Source organism: Apiospora hydei, assembly GCF_038363865.1.
Source record: "Apiospora hydei strain CBS 114990 chromosome Unknown utg000005l_segment0_segment0, whole genome shotgun sequence".
NCBI lineage: Eukaryota > Fungi > Ascomycota > Sordariomycetes > Amphisphaeriales > Apiosporaceae > Apiospora > Apiospora hydei.
Genome location: NW_027117364.1, coordinates 75,673 through 95,173, shown reverse-complemented (window position 1 = coordinate 95,173; position 19,501 = coordinate 75,673). Strand labels below are relative to the sequence as shown.

The window sequence follows — 19,501 nt, the reverse complement described above, 5'->3', positions numbered from 1 at the left end:
GTAGGTACAATGTACATTAGGTACTTACCTACCACTACACAGCCCAGGCTTTAGCGGGCGTAGGAGAGAAAGAACCCCGCCATTGGCCCTCTTACACCACCAAAAACCGCCCTGGACGACACCAGACAGCGCCCCCCTCCTTCGATGTTGGGTTGTGCAGAGGCCTACCTACCTCCTACCATTTGCCGTACTCAATTGATTGCTTCCAGCTTGCTTTGTTGTCGCAAGCCTTGCAGCCTACGTAAATAGGTATACGTCCAGATCTTGTTGTTTTCTTTCTGTCTGTCGGCTTCTGCCATCACCAGCGTCGCCGTCTGATTTCTGCCCGGAGCAAGCGGCTGTCTCAGGCTCATGTAGGTAAGTCATGTCCCTGTCGGATCAATTGGCATCGGGTTCTAATCGCATCCACAACGTCCGACAGATCCCCTAACCGCCAAACCACTCTTGACACCAGCAATCCGATTCCCAAAAAGCCGGTGGCCGGAACTACAACTTGCCTACATCATACCTACTACCTACCTAACTACCTAACTACCTACCTACCTACCGAACTCTTCCGGGCCGACGACCGACTCGCACACAACCACCACACCGACTCCATTACCGACTTTACCCCGGCAACATGGGCGCCAAGATTCCTCGCAACTTCCGCCTCTTGGAGGAGCTCGAGAAAGGCGAGAAGGGTCTCGGCACCGGTGGGTTACCCTATGCTGTCTGGCTGTCTACGGGCCGGATTTTGCGACACAAGGACCCCCGCTGATTTGAGAAACAGAGGCATGCAGTTTTGGCTTGGCCGATTCGTCAGACATGTTGATGTCCGACTGGAACGGTACTATTCTGGGCCCTCCTCATGTACGTGTTCCCCCTCCCTGCAACAGTCTGGCGGTAACCGCGTCTGGCTAACCAAACGTTACCTGCCAAACAGAGCGTATTCGAGAACCGCATCTACGGGCTGAAGATGCACTGCGGCGAGCAATACCCCGACCAGCCGCCCACCATACAGTTCATCCACAAGATCATCCTCCCCTGCGTCGAAGAAGCCGACGGCAAGGTCATCCCCTCCAAGCTGCCCTGCCTGGCCAACTGGAAACGCGAGAACACCATGGAGACCATCCTGATCGAGCTGCGGCGCTTCATGGCCAGCAGCCAATGCAAGAAGATACCTCAGCCCCCCGAGGGGACCACATACAACTGATGTGGGCGTGAGCTTGGGATGGATACACCGGGCGATGCATGCGAAGAGTCCACGTCGAGAAACCCAGAAGAGATGCGCCTGGCCGTGGTCCCTCCCTACCTTCTTCTCCCAGGGACGGGGGCGAGATGCGGCTGCACCGGCCGTGTGACGTTTCTTGTGCCAACTCCGTCCAGGCTGGACTATCGGTATTAGAGCTGATGGCGAGCTGATGGCGTGGTGTTCTAGGCAGCACTCTTCCTGGTAGCAGGTGTCTAGCAAGAAAGATCTGGGTTGACTGAGTAATCCAGAAGGGCGGCCCTCAACTGCCATCAACTTATACATCTACCTCCCTACCTCCCCGTCTGCTTGCACATCAATGCCGTAATCTGCGCACGTGATCCTCTGCGGAATGGTTCCGCACTTGCCTGCAATTGAACGTTTCTGCCCAAACCTTGCCAAGTCCATCGTCCTGAGTGCAGCTCCCTCGACCAAATCTTGAGTGATACCAAAAAGTCGCACTGCTTTGTTCTGCTCGCCCACCTCCCAATGCCGGCCAAATGGACTTCAAGTAGCCATTTCGTTCCAGCGCGAAACTCGCGCCATCGCACAGCATGTAAATAATCATCTTGCCTCCCTCCCCTCCTCTCGAGCCATCCCTCTCTCACACTCTCTCTAAACACACCCATCCAACCAGGCCTGGCCCTCTACAAAGCGCTCCTCACCGTGGCGCCCAAGGTCTCCCTCCCACCCGACCTGGCGACGGGCCTTCGGCACGAAACATAACCCCATCGTCCACCATGTCCGCGCCGCCTTCCGCCGGAACCGCGCCGACACCTCGCCCCGCCTCGTCTACCCGGCCCTCCAGGCTGGCTACCGCATGCTCGCCCTCTTGTCCCGCGCCTCTGCCGCCGACACCATAGCCACGCAAGAACAACAGCAGCAGCAGTCGAGCGCTTCCTCGCCCGAGCAAGCCGCCGTCGAGGCCTTCCTGCGCGCGCGCCGGTCAGAGCGCGACGCAACCCTAGCCGCCAAAGCCCTCCACCCGCCCAACAGCCGTAACCCCCGCCCACCGACTTCGGCCCCCGCCAAGGCACGCGCCCCTCCTCGTCCGAATCTCGCCCCCGCCGACGCCCGAAAACCCCTTCCCGGTCCCGGAATACGTCGCTCCGAACCGACCCCTGCCCCAATCCGAACTAGGGCAACGAGAAGGGAAACCAGGAAAGAGGCAGATCCCGCGCCTCGAGATGGCGGGCGACTTCCCTTCCTGAGGCTCACCAAACCCCAACCGGCACTGCTCTCCCGCGTTCTCCACAAGAAGAACAAGAAGCGCGTCGAGCGGATCTCAGCCTGGACGCAGTTCAAGGAGGAGGACATGCTGGACGCCCAGGAGGAGGACGAGTGGGAGCGCGAGCTGGCCAGGTTGGGTCTTGCTGAGGAGAAGGAGCAGAAGAAGAAGCAGCCCTCAACCCCGAGAGGTAGACAACAAATGACGCAGGCCAAACACGTGGTTTCTTCCATAGAAGGCGACGCCGAAACGTACGAGGCCACAATTCGCGAACACGGGCTGCAATACCTCAGCGACATCCTCAACCAGGAGCGTGAGGACTCCGTGGCGAGGGCTGATGCCATGCGCGACTTGATCAAGGCGGAGACCGCACTACGACAACAGGAGGAGAAAGAGCGACGGCTCGAGCGCCGTAGGACATGGGAGGGGAAATTGCAGCTGCAGCAGCAGCAGCCCCGAATATTGGGGGCGCACAGCAGGCTTCGTCAGTCGCTTTCAGACCACATCTAATAGCTACAGTGGTCCATGGACAGTATAGTGTAATACACGCAACCACTGCCTGCAATATCGTTGTCGCCATTCATCTTGTTATTGATATATATATATATATATGCTGTCCTCAGTTATTTTATCACCAGCAATCAGAGAATGAAGCTCCCGTATACATCTTGTATTATATACGCGGATGTAGTAGGTAGGTAGGATAAGAACAAGAGCCCCGAGGGAAAATGTATATATGCCATCAGGCCCCATATCTCCGAGCCGGTGATCCCTTGATATAACCTCCATTCCATGTGGCTTTTCACAGTCAAGTTGAGTCATTTGGATCATATGCTCAGCCACTTTCGCACAAGGACGTACCAACTCCAAAACGCCATCGCCAAAGCACCTCAAAATAAAAGACAGTGGCGGGGCGCCATGTCGTTCTTTATAGCTGAACATGATTTCGTTGCAGCAACAACAGCAGTGGCGTCGAGCTATATCATGCAGTGCTGAGATCAGTAACACTGGCCCAGAACGCCATGTCCACATCCTTGGGTCGAATCCCCGGACTGCGTCCCAGACAGGTCATCTTAATGAGCAGCTCTGTCACATTGTCCCACGTTAGCCACGGACGCACGCCAAGACAGAAAAAGAGTTAGAGGCAGGAACTCAGATACTCACGATGCAGGAACTCATCTACGTTAATTCGCCAACTTCTCTTGGTTGCTGCAATACCATGATCGTGATCATGATGTCCCGGTGGGCCCGTCGGATCACTCGAATAAATCGAGCCGGCCATCTCCACAGGGAAATCCAGCGCGTTTGGGCCCGGGAAGGGATGGGTAGGGAATACCGGCATGGCGGAGCAAGTGACAGGGCCCGTTGGAAGTGGGAAATGACCAACGGCACTGTGACCATGAGGCCAAAGCGACGCCGGGTCGGCATTATTTGGCGTCGCTGAGGTGGCATCTGGGCGGGACGACACCGGACCTGTGAGCCGCGCCGATGTTACCACCGTGGTGACCGGCGTAGAGCCCAGGCCCGACATGGTATTTGCCCCTGCTCCTGCTCCGGGTGCCGTGCTAGAAGAGGCATGCCGACCTTGTGCGAACTGTGGTCCGTCGTCTTCGCTCTGGACTTGTGAAGGCGGAGGCCCGAATGCGCCATCCTCGAGCTCGACAACATGATGGTCAACGGCAGGCGGGATCTCAACTCCATTGTGCATCAGGTAGATCTGAACCTCGTCCGGGTCCCAGAAATGGCCGTCAAACCCCGGCAGATTGATCTCTCCCCCAGACGCACGAGAGTTTCTCTTATCTTTCCCAGGCGAGGATCCATGGGGCCCATGGTGAAAGCATGCTCATCCTTGGGCCGGCTGAGGACGTCACGCATAGTGGAAGAAGAAGAAGAAGCATGTCCATGATTCGCCTCGTTGGCCGGAGGGAAATGGGTACCGATGCCGCCGAGGTGCTGGAAAGGGTAGCCCCGGTTGAACAAGGTCTCCCGTTCGGACCGGGTGAGAAGATCGAGGGTCCGTTCCCTAATCTGCTCAAGTGTCTCAAACAGGCGCGCAAAACCGAAAACACGCAGGATTTTATCCGAGGGCGGATCTTTCATGGTGATGAGGCGCGCGGCGCGCTGCAGGGCAGTTCGATGAAGCCGGCGCGCGAATGACTGCTCCTGGTAGGCAAGGCTGCTGGGGCTTGGCAAAGAGGTCCACGGGGATGGCGTCCAAGAGTGCATACCATACGATGATGGGTCGAAGGACAACTGCGGCGCGAAGCTCGCATTCTGAGACGTCGGTTGGGCGATAATCTCGTAGCCAATGGGCCCTGGAGGGTGGGAGCTGGGGCCGTCGTACAGAGAGGTCGTCGAGTAGAGTTGCTGAGGTCCTTGTGGTGCTGCCGCCGCCTCGATCTCATTAACCGGCTCGTGGGTGACCATGACTCCCGCCCAAAGCTGCTGCGTGGTTTCGGATTTTTCAAGGGCCTGCTTGGCGGAGCTGCCACAGCTGCCGACGTTCTCGCCAGAGCTGGCAGAAGGGGCCGATTGGCGGCGCGGCTCGCCGGGCAGCTTGGTGTCGTCGGTCCCGCCCTCGGGCGACGAGCCGTCGTAGTCATCGTAGGCGTCGTTGGGTTTCTTGGTCAGCGCCTCCAACTTCATAAGCCTGCGACCCAACTCGGACTTGGCATCCAGGAGGCCATTGCTGGCGGCAAAGTCGAGAACATCTTGGTAGGCTTGGGTCATCTGGCCGTGGGTGGCCTTGAGGCTCTCGACCTCTCTCTCCAAGTTGGTGATGGCGCTCTCCTTGCGATCGCGATAGGCTCTCTGCGCCAGCCGGATCTGGGTGCGGCGGCGCTACCGGGGGAGTTAGTACAGGCACAAGATGCGCCATCCGGCTATGGGGCAAGGGAGAGAAAGAAACCTGCCTCTTGAGGGGTCTGGTCGGTGGTGTCGAGCCGGGGCCGGCCTCGAGCACGCTTCTTCTCCTCGTCGGGTTCGTCGTGGTCGAGCGACGACTGCGTCCGAGTTCTCTTCTTGGGGATCGGCTTGTCTCCAGCGGCAGAGGAGATGGACTTCCTCATGGCGGGCCCATTGCTGGCGGCTCGGTGGGGGCGGCAGCCGTCGTCATAGCTCTCGGCGCTCAGGATGGCCAGATCCGAGCTCATGACGCGCATCGTGGTGCCAAGATGCCGGTTGCGTAACGAGGGTGCGTGGATGTAACACACTGGGCACACGGGCTGGTCCTGGATGTGGGGGTCGTTCCGGTGGACACGATGGAATCCGGGGAAGGCGTGGAGTCGCTCCAGAGACGAGGGCGGGCCCCGCGAGCTCGTTACTGGCGCTAGCCTACCGAAACGAACGCGTCGGTTGGGGGTGTTCTCGGATGAGACAACAGGCAGGACAGTGCAATCGGATGGCTGCGGTGCTTTGCGGTGCTTGCGGTGCTAGGCCGTCCGGCGTCCATTCATAGTGGGACAAACGTGACTGGCAGGATCTGGGACTCAGTCACGACTGGCACTCCAATCGATTAGCGACCGGCCATGATACTGTCGCCACGAGGATGGAAAGCGGAGGGCGATTGATTGATTGATTAGTAATGGGTAAATGGGTAAGACTTTGACGATCGATGTGGGGTTTGGAGTTTGGGGTGGGGGGGCGTACTCGGGCATCAGGCCTGGAGCCTTGTAAGGTTACTGTAGTCTGTAGGTATATGGGTAGGCACGTATTGGGTAAGGTTGTTGTCAGGAGTCGACGGGTGACACACTGGAAGGCACACGGCGGGGACACATGCACCCAACCTATAGGAGGGAACAGTGCAGTAGGTACTGGACAGACAGACTCTCGGTAAGTAGCGGGGGAAATCGAGCATTGCATGTACCTCAAGCTACTTTACCTACCTAAGGTTCCAAGGTGACCTACTCCCCTACATTGATGGGAAGCAGGTACATCCTACTCTCTATCACTAATCGGCAATTTCGGTTTCTCCTACCTCAACTGTCACATACTGACAACTGGGGCCAGAAGCGGGCGTGTCATTTCCAAGCCAACACAACTACTCCCAGTAAATCTCATGAAACGTCCATCAATTATGAAGATCCTGCTGCTTCTTTCTATGCATGTTCCAACTTCCATCGATTGCACTCTCTTGCACTCTCTGGCACGACTGGAACATGCCACACCGGAATCTCCCCTACATGTATTCACCCAAGTCTGGAGGATAGGCAGGACGGACGACGGGCCGTTGCCACCCTCGAGCCCCTCCTTGTCACTGGCTTGGCCATGGCTTAGGTAGATGGGAAAGACACACCCTCCTCGCGGCTACTCTGTACTTTTCACGCTAAGCTTTGAAATCAGCATCCGAAACTGCGCGTTTTTTTTGCCGTAGACCTTCTCCAGGGCCCCTATCTCTGCCTGGTCGGGGCTTCGGCGTTAGTACCAGTTTCCCCAGAAGTCGGAACCGTCTCGTCCAATGTACGGGATGGGGGGAGGGAGGGCGCGGGAGGTAGTTGGGGGATGGATCCATACACCCGGGAGGAAAGAAAAGCCATACCACTATTTCCGCCTCCAAATGAAGGAGCCACGCCTTGGTGGCCTTCATGGCCCCCGACGATTCCAAAAGCGACAGGATGTACGTCTTGGACTCTCTCGCCAACGGCGTGGCCGCGCCCGTCGGCGACGAGCTCCGTGCCCGGAAGATGCCCATGATCTGCTGGTACGCGTCCGGGTCGCTCTTGGCACAGACAATCAGCAAGTACGAGAGCTTCTCCTCGTCCAGGTCCTCGCAGAAGCCCTTGCCCTGGGCGTACAGCTCCGAGTTGAGGTTCATGAAGTCGTCGCGGACCTGGAAGAAGCGGCCGAAGAGAAGGGTGAGCCGCTGGAAGGAGTCGCCGCGCGGCATGGTAGCCGACTTGGACTCCATCAGCGTCACCACCAGCGCAAACATGGCGCCCGTCTTGCCGTCGACCATCTCGAGGTATTCCTGTTCCGAAGGACACTGCGAGTGGAAGCTCCAGTACAGGTCGTAGCCCTGGCCGACGTGCATGCGCTGCAGCACCTCGATGAAGGCCCCGTTGGTGACGGCATCAAAGTGCCCGTGCACGTCGGCGAGCGCCTGCACGAACAGGTACGTCGAGCTGTTGAGAGACTGGGCGAGGCCGAAGACGGCGTGGGTGGCCGGCCGGCCCCGCCGCAGCGGGGAATCGTCCTGGATGTCGTCCAGGATGAGGGAGACGTCGTGGAGCATCTTGATGATGTCCTTGATGACGTCGAGGCTCTCGCTCTTGATCATGAACCATTGGTTCAACGCCTCGATGAAGGAGCTCCGGATGCCCTTGGACGGCAAAGACGAAATATACCGACAGGGAGCGTCGACCGGATGATTTCGCGTCAAGGTGATCATGTTGTGGGTGACTGCTTCGTAGCCGGCAAACTTGTTGATGTGCAGCTTCTCGAGAAGTGAGGCGGCAGACGTTATCGTATCTACTTGGTTTCAGAAGGGACTTGCTTGTACGTAGCTGGAGGGACGTAGATGGGGAGATGGGAGTCACTATACATGGGTGCGAACCGTTGTTTGTTACCTCGGTCATCGTAGCCAATCTCTCCGTGGGTAGTCGTGCTACTTTCCGCCAGCTGTGCGACTCTACTCACCCGAGCTTTCAACCTTGCAGGGTGGTGTTTCCTCTTATATAGTAATCGAATTAAATTACTGTTCAACTCCAAGATAAAAAAAACAAAAGCCGCTATTCGCTCATCACCGGTAGTCATATCTGCTCTGCGGCGAACAAACCCCCCACGGACCTGGCACTCTCCGTTGAAAGAGCCGTGTCAGGCAAACATCACTACGCCCTCATTTCACTAAATAACCCCAAGCATCACCGTCACATCGGTTCCCGAGGTTACGCCACCTTTGTCGACGGTTGTGCACCTCAAGTCCCGTCGAGGGCTGCAGGTAGGTGTTTTAAACAAAGTCAATACCAATCTGCCTATCAGGTTTGTGTAAATCGAATACCGGCCACGGTATGTCGACGGGCGGGCTGGCAACGGTCTGGAAACTGGTGCACCACATGACGAGACAACACGCCAAATCCTATCGGGTGGGACATAGTGGTATGGTACTCGGGAGTGATCGTTTAATGCCCCCTCCAGGCAGCCCTGCCATCTTGCCATGATACCATCGTGTCCCGCCCAACTTGGACCAACATTCAAAGTCCCATACAGGACTTTCGACTCCCAGTCAGCTGCACTTGTCATGGACTGTCCATCCTTTGTCGTGGAAATTATGCTTCTCTTTAAAGACATTGTCCATCTGCGCAAGGAGTCAATCAGCTTACACATGCAATCGCTCAAAAACTCGGGATGGGCAACGACTTACACCACTCGTTCAGGACAGAGCAAGTGCCTGACGCGCAGGACGTTGGTCCTGTGTATCCTATGCATTTGGTTGCAGAGTTAGTATGCATGATCCCGTTGAGGGACTACAGTTTGTAAGCCTTCAACTGCGACAGGTCTGCCATACATGGATGGCCCTCGGTAACAAAACGAAAGGGGCTAATGAGTCGGTCTCTTACCGCTGCCGGCGCACTGTCCATACTTGGTCTGGCCCGCTCCACCGGGGCCTGCTGTCGTGGTCGGGGCGGGTGCCGGGGTGGTCGACGGTGCTGGCTTCGAGGTGGAAGTCGGTCCTGGCGACGTGCCGCTGCCACTGCCAATGGCCGTGGTGATATCCCCGGTCTCAATGTAGACGCCGGAGAAGTAGATGTCTTCGACGGCGTCGGGATAGCCGCTTCTGGGCAACTCCAGCACTCCGACGTGGAAGTCGGCACCATTGCTGGACGTGCTGGCCGAAACCGGGGCGATCACTCGAGCCAAGGGGTCTCTGCCCGTCGAGTGCCAATAGCCTACGGTCTTGGCGCCGAAGTCGATCTCGTAGGCCACGTTGTGCCAGACGTCGGCGTCCCAGTCGACGCTCCATTTGGTCTGGCCGTCCACCATCCACCGGAGTAAAGGATCGGACGTGCCGCTGTATCATACGATATCCAGTCAACTGTCACGTTCGCCAACCGCCCTCGCAGCGGGTAGTGGTCTCGGGGTGTCTCTGGCAACTAATTAGCTAGGTACTTACGATGCTCCGCTTAGCCAGCCAGCTTTCATCTCGGTGAAGTGGCTTTCAAAGAAGGCGATCTGATGCTCGCGCGTCTGGGCCGGTGGGTTCACGTCGGACCGCTTCATGCTGAAGTGGTAGTAGACCTTGCCCTGGTTGATGGCGGCCGTGGTCTGCGGGATCAGCTCGATCCGGCGCATGTTCTGGCCGTTCCAGTACGCCGTCGAGTCGAGCGTGAGCCTGGCGCCCTGTTTCGAGGCCGAGTCGGCCGGGTTCTTGTGATTGGGCGAGAGGTTCACGTAGTCGGTCACGGCGCCGCTGCCGTGGATGTAATACTGATACGGACCGACCTGACTGCCCCAGGACCACTTGTTGAGGTCGGTGGCGGACGAGAGGTCGTTGAAGCGGCCATCCCAGATCACCGTCCCGGCCGATACCGCGGCGGCCAAATAGGCCACGATGAGCGAGGAGCGTGTCATGTTGTTGCCAGCCGACGATAGTTGGTGGGTAGAATAGAGTAATAGAAAAAGGCGTCTTTACGGATGCTGCAGTCACCGTCAGGCGCATTGGGTGATATATGCAGGAGATATGAATCTCACACGACTGGCGGGCACGGAGTCCGCGGCAGCGCAATCCAGCTGAGGGCTCGTTCCGTTGGCGGCCCGTCCATGCCGGCTACGTTCCGTGATTGAAAATGGCAAGCTTGATCACGAGCAGGATGACTGTAGTGGTGTCAAATCCCCACAATGCAGGCCGCTCGCCAGGGTAGCGCCGGCCAAGAATATGCACGAATCAAGGGACCGCATAAGGTCTCCGAACGTCCCAGCACGGAACATGATCTGTGGGAGCCACGTCCGTCATCTTCCGAGACATGGTATCACCGTCACTTGTTACGCATGGGTCCGCTGTACGTGGGAGGTCAAGGTAATATTTTCCCGTAGTGAAGATCGAGTCAGCTAGGGAACAAGCGCTCTTCGCACCCATTCTGCTAGCTGTGCTATATTTCGGCTGCCGGTCATCTAGCATTTAGCAGGTGATTGCATTGAGTGTAAAAGCGCTACGAGATTATGGATGCCGATGTGTACAAAGCCAACCTTGGGCACGCTTCTTGGCCCCCCCTCCTTGGGGACCGACTTCTCTCCCACGCACCATGCAGCCTTCTTCATGTGGTACCCAGCGCGTGTATTCCTGAGCTTGTTTACCATGGCTTGATCTGACACAGGAGGAGGTATTTACAAGAGGTGGGTGGCCAGGTCAGTATTATTGGACAGACATTGGGCAGTGGCGAATAGCATTATGCGTACACGTCCTCAAAAATAGCCGACGTCGCTCAGAAGCGCCTTTGATCTTAGAGCTTCTTGAATACATGCGCGAAGACGTCACGGCTCTTCAAGAGATTGGTCACCCGCAGGCGTTCGTTGTCGAGATGGGCCGAGTCGCTGGCCTGTCCGCAAGGCAAGTGCGCCGCCGGGGCCTCGAACTCCTTCTCCAGGAACCGGATGGCCGGGATCGAACCGCCTTCTCGAATGTACAGCGGCTTTCGCAACTTGCCGCCGACGGCCGGCGTGGGTTCCTGCGACTCACCTTGACCGTTGTCAAAGAGAGGCACCCAAGCTTGCATGATGGCCTCTTCGAGCGTCCGGAAGATGGCATTGTCGGGATCACCCAGCCACGGCTCGGCCTTGTTGTCAATCTTGACCGTCAGCTCATTGTCGGATTCAAGAAGATCAAACTCGTTGCGCAAGTAAGTCTTGAGCGACTGGATGATGTCGCCCAGCTCTTGGCCGGGCACCAGCCGGAAGCTGATGTGGGAACTGGCATGGCTACTGACCAAGCTGCCATCAGGGCCCGATACCTTGAATCTGTGGATGGTTAGGTTGGGTTCGCGCCAGCGCGCCATCAAAGACGTTTTGAGGTCTGACGCGGACTTGTTCTCGTCTGGGCTCTGGTTTATGAGCACCGTGGTGATATCATCGAACCGAGCCTCCTCCTCGGGCGTCAGTGGAAGAATGCCCTCATAGAAACCAGGAAGCAGAATCCGGTTACGCGGTCCCTTGAGCTTGGACATGAGTGTAGTGAGGTCGGTCAAAGGCTCATTGACCATGTACGATCCATCCACGCCAGAATGAAGATCAGGATGCTTCGACTCCACGCACACGGTGGCATGCAGAACACCTCGAAGCCCATATGTCAAACATGGGGTTATGTCGTTCAGCCAGTAGCTGTTGGCCAACAAAATATAGTCAATGTGCCCGATCTTCTGTTTGTTCTGGCGGACGGTCTCCTGGAAGCCCCGGGAGCCCGACTCTTCCTCCCCCTCGATGAGGAAAACGACATCCGAATCCAAGGCTTTTGATTGCATGAGATCTGTCAAGGCATACAGAGCAGCCATGATGGGCCCCTTGTTGTCGCTGACGCCACGGCCGTAGAGATAGCCATTCGTACCCTTGAGCTGGAATGGGTCTGCGCTCCAGTTGCCTTTTCTAGAGTCAGCGGGGACGACATCGTAGTGGCCGTAAAACAAGATCCGCTTGCGTTGCTCCGCCGGCTCGAGCTTGCCACTGAACTTGGCGAAGACGACGGGATGGTGAAGGTTGTCATCGGCGCTCAGCATCTCCACGTCGCCACCGTGCTTGCGGAACAGTGTGCGGAGAAAGGTGGCGCCGCGTCGGCAATCTTCCGCATACTCGGGTCTGGATGAGATGGTTTTGAATGAGACGAAATCCCTCAGACTCGAGATCATCATGTCCTCGTCAACCACGGGTGAGGAAGGCTGCTGCTCTGTTGCCTCTGTTGCCGGCGGGTTCTTGACCACCCACACCGCAACCGTGTTGTCGTTGGCGCCCGTGATAAAAACCTCGCGACCTTCGTAGTTCGAAACGGTGCAAGCCAGGATCTTGCCCGCGTGGGCCTTCCATTGGGTCAGGAGCTGGTACTTCTGGCTGACGTTCTGCGAGCAGTCGACCTGGTACTGGCCGTAGTGCGCCGTGCTGTGCTTCTGTCGGTCGGTGTCTTGTTTAGCATGGTCCACGCTACGAAGGGGAAATAGAACGTACGCTGGCTGTTCCCGTAGAACCGGCACTCCACAAGTATCCCCAGCCCATCTGCAATGCCATGACGTCGCCCTTGTGGGCCTTGATGACGCGTAGCTTCTGCTTCGTATCCAAGTCCCAGAGCTCGACGATGCCGCTGAGTTTGCCGCTGTACAGGAAAGACCCGTCGATGCTGAGAGACATGACGGACTCGGCATTGTCTTCGCCCAGGCACATGATCTCCCGAAGGCCGTTAAGAGTGCCGTCGGGCCCAACCTCGTTGCCACCCAGCTGCCAGACCTTGATGGTCCCGTCGCCACCGCCCGATATCAGGACGTCGTCTTCAGGGTCCGCAAAGGCAGTCACGCCGCGTGCCATCAGCATGCAGAAGACGTATCCGTAGTGGGCATATTGTCTAATGGCTCGTCGGTCGGTCTCCAAGACGGTATGCGATCGGGGGATGAGGTCGTATCGCTCGTCGGTGGGCCGTGGTGTGCTCGCGCCACCGACGGCCCGGGAGTCGAAGAATCGGTGGTTTCGACGATCTGGGTGGCTCGTGGAGTCTTGGGCAACGACGCGGCTGGTGTCGTTCAGTCCAACCCATTGTATTGTGGTATTCTGTGCGCCGTAGTAGACGGTCTGGTGCTGTGAGGAATAGGATACGGAGAAGATGTCGCCAAAGGAATCCCAGGTGCTGTAGATCTCGTACTTGCGAGTCATGGAGCTGGGGCACCAGACATTAACGATGGGGTCGCTGGCGCTCGAGAAGAGGAGGGACTCGTCGTCGGACAGGAACAGGCACATGACACTGCGCTTGTGGGCCTGGATGCGGTGGATGGGCTGGAAGGTGGCCAGGGACCAAACCACAATCTCGCCATCTTGGGTGCCGGCGTAGATGCGGTCTTTGCCGACAACGAGGGCCAGGACGGAGCTGTCGTGCTTTAGGACATGATTCAGTTCGGGCGTGGTGTGTGGCGGCACTTCAACAGCGGGAGCCGACGCATTCGGGGCGGTGGTGGCCGGCATCGGTGGTGGAGGGGACGTTGCGGTCGACGCAGCAAAGGACTGGACTTGGGCTTGCACGGTTTGTCAGTTTCTGCGAGAGACAACCGGAGGTTGTACAGTGCGTGCGTATTGGGTGAGTTTTGCTCCAAAACAGAATCAAATGTCAAGCGACGGGTAGAAAGAGCAGGCTGGAAGAGGCGTTCCAGTCCACGACGGTGTATGTAGCCCGCACCGACTACATACAGACTTCCAATGGACAAGGTAGAGGTCAAATGGACCTAGCTGGCAATGATGTGATGCGACGGGCAATGAGCAACCCCCACCTGCCCACCTCCTCCAGCACCACCTGACAGGCTCACACCTACCTGTCAGGCTGTCACCCGTCAACCGTATCACCCTCATGTACATGATGTAGCTAGCACCTATGTACCTAATGTAGGTGCAAGTAGTGCCTGGAAATCAGTGGGGTCGATGCTATTCTGGGCCCTGAAGACCCTGGCTGCCCGGACCATGGGCGGGATCAATCAATCAAATCAATTGGGACTTGGGACTTCTTCTCTGGAGCATGTTGTCGGCTGCCGCCGGAGACGTAAGGATAACGAGATCTGTAAGACGACTTGCACTTACTTGGGCCTTGCGGTCTCCATCCAGTTTGCTTCTGCCAGCCTTCTTCGTCTTGAATCCTCCGACAGCCTTGACAACCCCCGGCATCTTGTGAGCTGCTCATTCGTCCCTTGGCCATGATGCGATCGGGGGCATGGATTGCGACTCGACTGGTCCGAGAAAATGAACTGGACGAAGGTGGTGCTGCTGCTGGAGCTGGCGCTGGATTCCAATGATGGATGCCCTGGGTTCGGACGGATACTGGAGGCCACTCTCTCTCACTTGTGCACTATCGTCAAGTGCAACAGCCACAATGGTTGGGTTCGCAGACTGAGGAGAGATGGGGGACTGCAAAGGATGTATATGTCCCGGTAGAAAGATGATGAAACCAAAACCAATTACACCGCCGAAAAAGAACGTTTACCAAGAGAACCAGACCGACTGCTGGTTGACCTTGATGCCGTGCGATAAGATCGTTTGCCAATGAAGGCAATTACGCCCGCCTGCATATCAGACACGGGTAAGCTTCACCGCCAGTGGGCAATCCCCAGGGGGCAATCCATACCTACCTACCTTCATCTAGGGATATTGACAGCCCGGCAGCCAAGACGTAGGCTGGTGAAACCGTACTGGCAGATCCAGGCCTCCTACATGGTGCATGTTCAACTAAAATGCAGTACAACGCACGCAAGCAAGCTGTGCGGCGACGAAGCAGATGCGTGAGTGACATACATGAATGAATGCCTGTGGTGCGTTGAGGATACTGTGGCCGGCGGGGAGCATGTCTCAGTTCAATCACGCCCACCCCTCGCCCCCAGGGACTCGGGGCAAACGGAGGTAGTCAGCACATAGTATCCCAGACTCCCGAGGGCTGCCAGCCTTGTCCGGACTTCTTGGGGATTGATGCGGATTATTGGGACTGGACCGTTGGGACTGGACCATTTGATTGGAAGAGTCGAAGGTCGATAGATAGCCTTGGTAGGTACATGCTGGATGCGTGCACTACAGAGGTACATACTACATGTTGGTAGGTCTGGTACTGGTATGTAGGTCTAGGTAGGTAGTACCTAGATTGGCCTAGATTGGAGGTACGTACTGCCAGTCAAGGCAGGCGTGGGGTAAACCTAGGCTGCGGATAGGCTAATCCCTTTCGGGGCGGACGGTGGGGCTGCGTCATCGGCACCACGGAGGGGAAAACGACCGCGCGGACCGATGTGTGGCAGGGTCCGTGCGCAACAATTTTCTCTCCCGCTCCAGCTCTCACAGCTCAGGTTTGTAAAAATGAACTGCCAGCCCGTGATATCAGCAATTTGACCCGACAAAACCTCCATCCGACGACGACGACAAGGCCACCACCGCCCATCGCCGCACTTTCCGACACCAAACCAACCGTCGACAGATCGTGTCGACTATCCAGCCCCCAGCGAATACGCGTCCTCTGTTCCCCAGATCCCAGCCAACGAATTTGACGACGCCTTGGCCTGCTTCTGCCACATCGCAATTGAAGCGCGCAATCGCACCCAGCATACGGTCTTCCCGGCGTCAACCTTTCCCGCCACTCGCCTCTTTCTTCTTCCCTCCACTTACTACAGCCTGACACAATGGATCACACGCGAGATCCTTGCCCTTATGTCATCCTGAATGACTTTGGCGGTGCCTTTGCCATGGGCGTATGTCTTAACCCCCTCACTGCAACGCCCTCGCGTCAATCTACACAGGGAGCAAACCCATACCGGGCTCGGTCAGCTAACGTACCGTCGGCAGGCAATTGGTGGGACCATATGGCACGGCATCAAGGGCTTCCGCAACAGCCCCATGGGCGAACGGCGGATAGGCGCCATCACAGCCATCAAGGCGCGCGCACCGGTACTAGGCGGCAACTTCGGCGTGTGGGGTGGTCTCTTCTCGACGTTTGACTGCGCAGTAAAAGGCATCCGGAAGAAGGAGGATCCCTACAACGCCATCATTGCCGGCTTCTTCACAGGTGGCTCGCTGGCTATTCGCGGTGGGTACAAGGCGGCGCGGAATGGCGCCATTGGCTGCGCGGTGCTGCTCGCCGTTATCGAGGGCGTCGGCATCGGATTCCAACGGCTGATGGCTGGTTCGACAAAGCTAGAGGTACGTTTGCTGCAGCGGGCCCTGGTCAACATCCTTCGTATTCATATGCTGACCGTGAATCCTAACGCCCCAGGTACCCCAACCGCCACCGAATGCCGAGAAGGCCCTGGCATAGTTTGCTCAGATGGCCGTACTTTGAAGGCCGTATCGACCTGCAGCATCACTACGCTTGGGGACCTACAATCGCCACTCTACACATTTGATATATATGCCGTCGCTCCCCTCGAGTCACGTCGCAACTGTACATGCTAGATTGAGGGGGGCATTCAGGCTGCTTTCCCTGGACATTGGGTTCGGAGCGGGACGACCGGGTTTTGTAGGAATAGATGAGATGGGACCGGAATGGAAGAGTCACACTTGATGGCCACCACTTCTCCCCGATGTACTATTGGAGGCAACACCAGCGCCCAACACGACTTAGACTAACAAATAATAACGAGCATCAAACCCATGTCTACGACTTCGTCTAAACAAAGTTCTGTGATCGGCCCTTCAACTCCAAGGTCCTCCTGACCTGACACATTCTCAACCCACTCTCACTTGTCCCTTCTCCGAGCCCGGCGGTTCGGCATGCTTGCGAAGCAAGTCTTGTTCGTCTGCAACATGATCCCAAATCTTCATTCTATGGTTGCCCTCATCATCTATCCAGGCGCGGAACATGCCACCGCAGTTGAAGTCATGCAATATCTTGCTTGACACCACCGTGCTGCCGCCGCCACGCCCACCCTCCTCGGCTTGGGCCTCCTCCCGGGTGCTCTCGATGCCGATCATGCCGCCCTCGCCCTCTCCCGTCTTGCTCCAGCGGTTGTCCGCACTCTTCTGGAGCGCGCCCCCGCGGCCCGCGACGCGACGGAGTGCCTCGCCCGCGGGGATCGCCGCCCAACGCGCCATCGACACGACAGCGTGCGCCGCCGCCAGACGAAGGAACGAATCGCCGTTGCCCGTGCCCGAAACCGCAACAGATCGTGTCACTGTCTTCGTCGTCGTCGCTTGCTCCCGCGAAAGGGGCGAGTACTGCGGTTGCCCGGGCAGACAGTCCGAGTAGCAAAGCCCACCTACTAGACCAGTACGGAGGTCCGAGATGGCCCGTCCTGGCCATGCCAGGTGTTTCCACCAGAGGGGTGCGTAGTCGCTGATTGACATCCCACTTGCCCGAGCAGTTGGACTGCTTGAGGCAACAACTTGCTCGCTCCATTCCTCTGCCCAGAAGCCGGCGCCAACGGACGGCGTGTCCCCGATGCGGCCGGTCAGCTTGTTGGTCATTCCACCCGTACTAGTAGCACAGCACAAGACCCCGTCAGAGTCGAGCGCTACGGCACCTTGATGATTGACGATTGGAGTCAGTAACCCATATCTTGGACGCGTTGGGTGTATATCACATATGTGACTTACCACACGTGCCCTGTGGGAGATACTCGTCCGCGCTCCATGTTGCGAAATGGATGCGGGATTTCTTTTCACGCTCACGCGCTCGCACATGTTCATCCCAGCGCGTTCGTGTGAAGAAGTAACCCGGCTCGGCCAGCTCCAGCCCGTACTTCTCCGCCAAGATCTCGGCGGACGGGCCGTGGATCAAGGTATGCCCCTGGGCCGAGGGGATATCCAAGTTGACGCCATCCCCAGCATCCCGGCTGGACGACCAGCCCAGATCCGATTTCCCCGTCAAGTCGTCCTCGCCGTGCTCCAGCATCTTCTGGGCCAGCAGGATCGGGTTCTTGACGCGGCGCAGACCCGTCACGCCGACCCCGCGCTTGGCCTTTCCGCGGGAGACCATGACGGAGGCCTCGAGCTCGTTGATGCCATCGCGCGTGAACACGGCGCCGTGTCCGGAGTTGAACAGCGGGTTATCTTCGAGGAGCGTCACGGCGTGCACCGCGATCTCCAGCGCTGTTGGTTCCCGCGTATGCTCGGCGCCTTTGCTTTTGGTGGCGATGGGCGTGTGCATATACACTTCGGTTTGAGAAGTCTAGAAACAACGCGTTGGCGGCTGGCGGCCTACAATGACTAGCTATAGTTAAGGGGTGCATATACGGGCGAGAACTTACAATAGTCAGTAGAGCTTCACGATACTGGGAGTACTTCTCGGGCGAGAAATTCTCGGGCTGGATGTTGCCGGCCCCGCCATGGATGATGAGCCGAGGCACAGCCTTTGGAATGCGCTGTTGATTCTTGTATTCCATAGTGAAAATAGTCGAGAGCAGCCGACACAGTGTTTTCTATTCTACTTTGGTGATCTCAGATGCGTTTCCGCTTGTTGGCCATCTAGATAGATGTGATACGGGTGCACAAGAGGGTTAATGCTGTGGGTGTGCTACCTAGTGTCACCGACCTAGCGACCTTCCTGATTCGGACCACCGATGTTTACCGTCTCGGGGACAGCCGGTGGCCTGGGAGAAGCCATCTCGCAATCTCCGATTCTCCTTGCAGCCGAATGCATGGAAACAAGGCCCCCTCTCATCCAATGCTGCCTATAAATGTATATTGTCCGAGGTGCCTAATGTGTATTGCTTACTTCAAGATTGCGCTTTGCTTTAGTCGAGATGCGTGCATGACTAAGGGACGATGTGGCCAACACCATGCCACGCTTCATGGCGTGCTCTGTGGCGCTAGGCAACTTGGAGTAAGAAGACGGCTTGTTTCCAATCCAAGCCACCGTCCTAGGCTTCTCTATGAAGCAGTATCGTCACTCTCAATTGTCGTAGGACATCCCGTGTTTCTCTCCCCTCTGGCAACAATACGACTGGCCGACAAAATTTTGCAATGGGAGGCAAAGAAAGCAGCAGCGCTGTTGTCCACGATGATGATGATGCCACGGTAAGACTTCCCATGTCTTCTGACTGCGACAGGAATAAGAATCGAGGGACCTCTTTCGACTGCATGCAAGCCACGCGGTCAAATTCCATCCCACCCCGTATTGGCCCTTCACTGGGGTATAATGTGCAGTAGTCACACCAACCTTGTTTGTATCGTCTGGGGTGTTGGTTCAAATCCTTGTATTATTAGACTGCCCTCGAGGGACACTCCTTCGAGGGCCCTAGCAAGCAGACGGAGATTGGGTTTTTATTTCTACCCGCTACCTCTCTCACGATACTGGTGTCCTCTCTTTTTGAATCTACTTGTGTTTTATCAAGCTTCGCCATTACCTCTGTTGCACATTGCTGTCTGGCATCATGCCAAGCTGGCCCGTTAGAACCTCT

General features: G+C 57.1%; 8 protein-coding genes across 8 annotated transcripts; 3 read left to right on the top strand and 5 right to left on the bottom strand.

Annotated features, from left to right (window-relative positions):
* Positions 1-622: 622 nt before the first annotated feature.
* PG997_005476 (uncharacterized protein) lies at positions 623-1,195 on the top strand (the record flags this gene model as incomplete). The annotated part of the gene is made up of 3 exons (XM_066809791.1): positions 623-695; positions 773-852; positions 926-1,195. 3 exons carry the CDS (start codon positions 623-625, stop codon positions 1,193-1,195), a joined length of 423 nt encoding a protein of 140 aa, XP_066668714.1.
* A 536-nt stretch (positions 1,196-1,731) lies between these two features.
* Positions 1,732-2,969, top strand: PG997_005475 (uncharacterized protein; the record flags this gene model as incomplete). Its single annotated transcript, XM_066809790.1, has 2 exons — positions 1,732-1,742; positions 1,910-2,969. The coding sequence occupies 2 exons, from the start codon at positions 1,732-1,734 to the stop codon at positions 2,967-2,969; spliced, it is 1,071 nt and encodes a 356-aa protein (XP_066668713.1).
* A 472-nt stretch (positions 2,970-3,441) lies between these two features.
* Positions 3,442-5,620, bottom strand: PG997_005474 (uncharacterized protein; the record flags this gene model as incomplete). The annotated part of the gene is made up of 4 exons (XM_066809789.1): positions 3,442-3,545; positions 3,624-4,176; positions 4,245-5,266; positions 5,368-5,620. The coding sequence occupies 4 exons, from the start codon at positions 5,618-5,620 to the stop codon at positions 3,442-3,444; spliced, it is 1,932 nt and encodes a 643-aa protein (XP_066668712.1).
* Positions 5,621-6,764: 1,144 nt separating this feature from the next.
* Positions 6,765-7,845, bottom strand: PG997_005473 (uncharacterized protein; the record flags this gene model as incomplete). The annotated part of the gene is made up of 2 exons (XM_066809788.1): positions 6,765-6,857; positions 6,997-7,845. 2 exons carry the CDS (start codon positions 7,843-7,845, stop codon positions 6,765-6,767), a joined length of 942 nt encoding a protein of 313 aa, XP_066668711.1.
* Positions 7,846-8,993: 1,148 nt separating this feature from the next.
* Positions 8,994-10,025, bottom strand: PG997_005472 (uncharacterized protein; the record flags this gene model as incomplete). The annotated part of the gene is made up of 2 exons (XM_066809787.1): positions 8,994-9,465; positions 9,568-10,025. 2 exons carry the CDS (start codon positions 10,023-10,025, stop codon positions 8,994-8,996), a joined length of 930 nt encoding a protein of 309 aa, XP_066668710.1.
* An 869-nt stretch (positions 10,026-10,894) lies between these two features.
* On the bottom strand, positions 10,895-13,604 carry PG997_005471 (WD repeat domain-containing protein; the record flags this gene model as incomplete). The annotated part of the gene is made up of 2 exons (XM_066809786.1): positions 10,895-12,544; positions 12,603-13,604. 2 exons carry the CDS (start codon positions 13,602-13,604, stop codon positions 10,895-10,897), a joined length of 2,652 nt encoding a protein of 883 aa, XP_066668709.1.
* Positions 13,605-15,787: 2,183 nt separating this feature from the next.
* Positions 15,788-16,419, top strand: PG997_005470 (translocase of the inner membrane; the record flags this gene model as incomplete). The annotated part of the gene is made up of 3 exons (XM_066809785.1): positions 15,788-15,856; positions 15,951-16,304; positions 16,378-16,419. The coding sequence occupies 3 exons, from the start codon at positions 15,788-15,790 to the stop codon at positions 16,417-16,419; spliced, it is 465 nt and encodes a 154-aa protein (XP_066668708.1).
* A 410-nt stretch (positions 16,420-16,829) lies between these two features.
* Positions 16,830-18,484, bottom strand: PG997_005469 (L-asparaginase precursor; the record flags this gene model as incomplete). The annotated part of the gene is made up of 3 exons (XM_066809784.1): positions 16,830-17,623; positions 17,697-18,270; positions 18,350-18,484. The coding sequence occupies 3 exons, from the start codon at positions 18,482-18,484 to the stop codon at positions 16,830-16,832; spliced, it is 1,503 nt and encodes a 500-aa protein (XP_066668707.1).
* Positions 18,485-19,501: the final 1,017 nt, after the last annotated feature.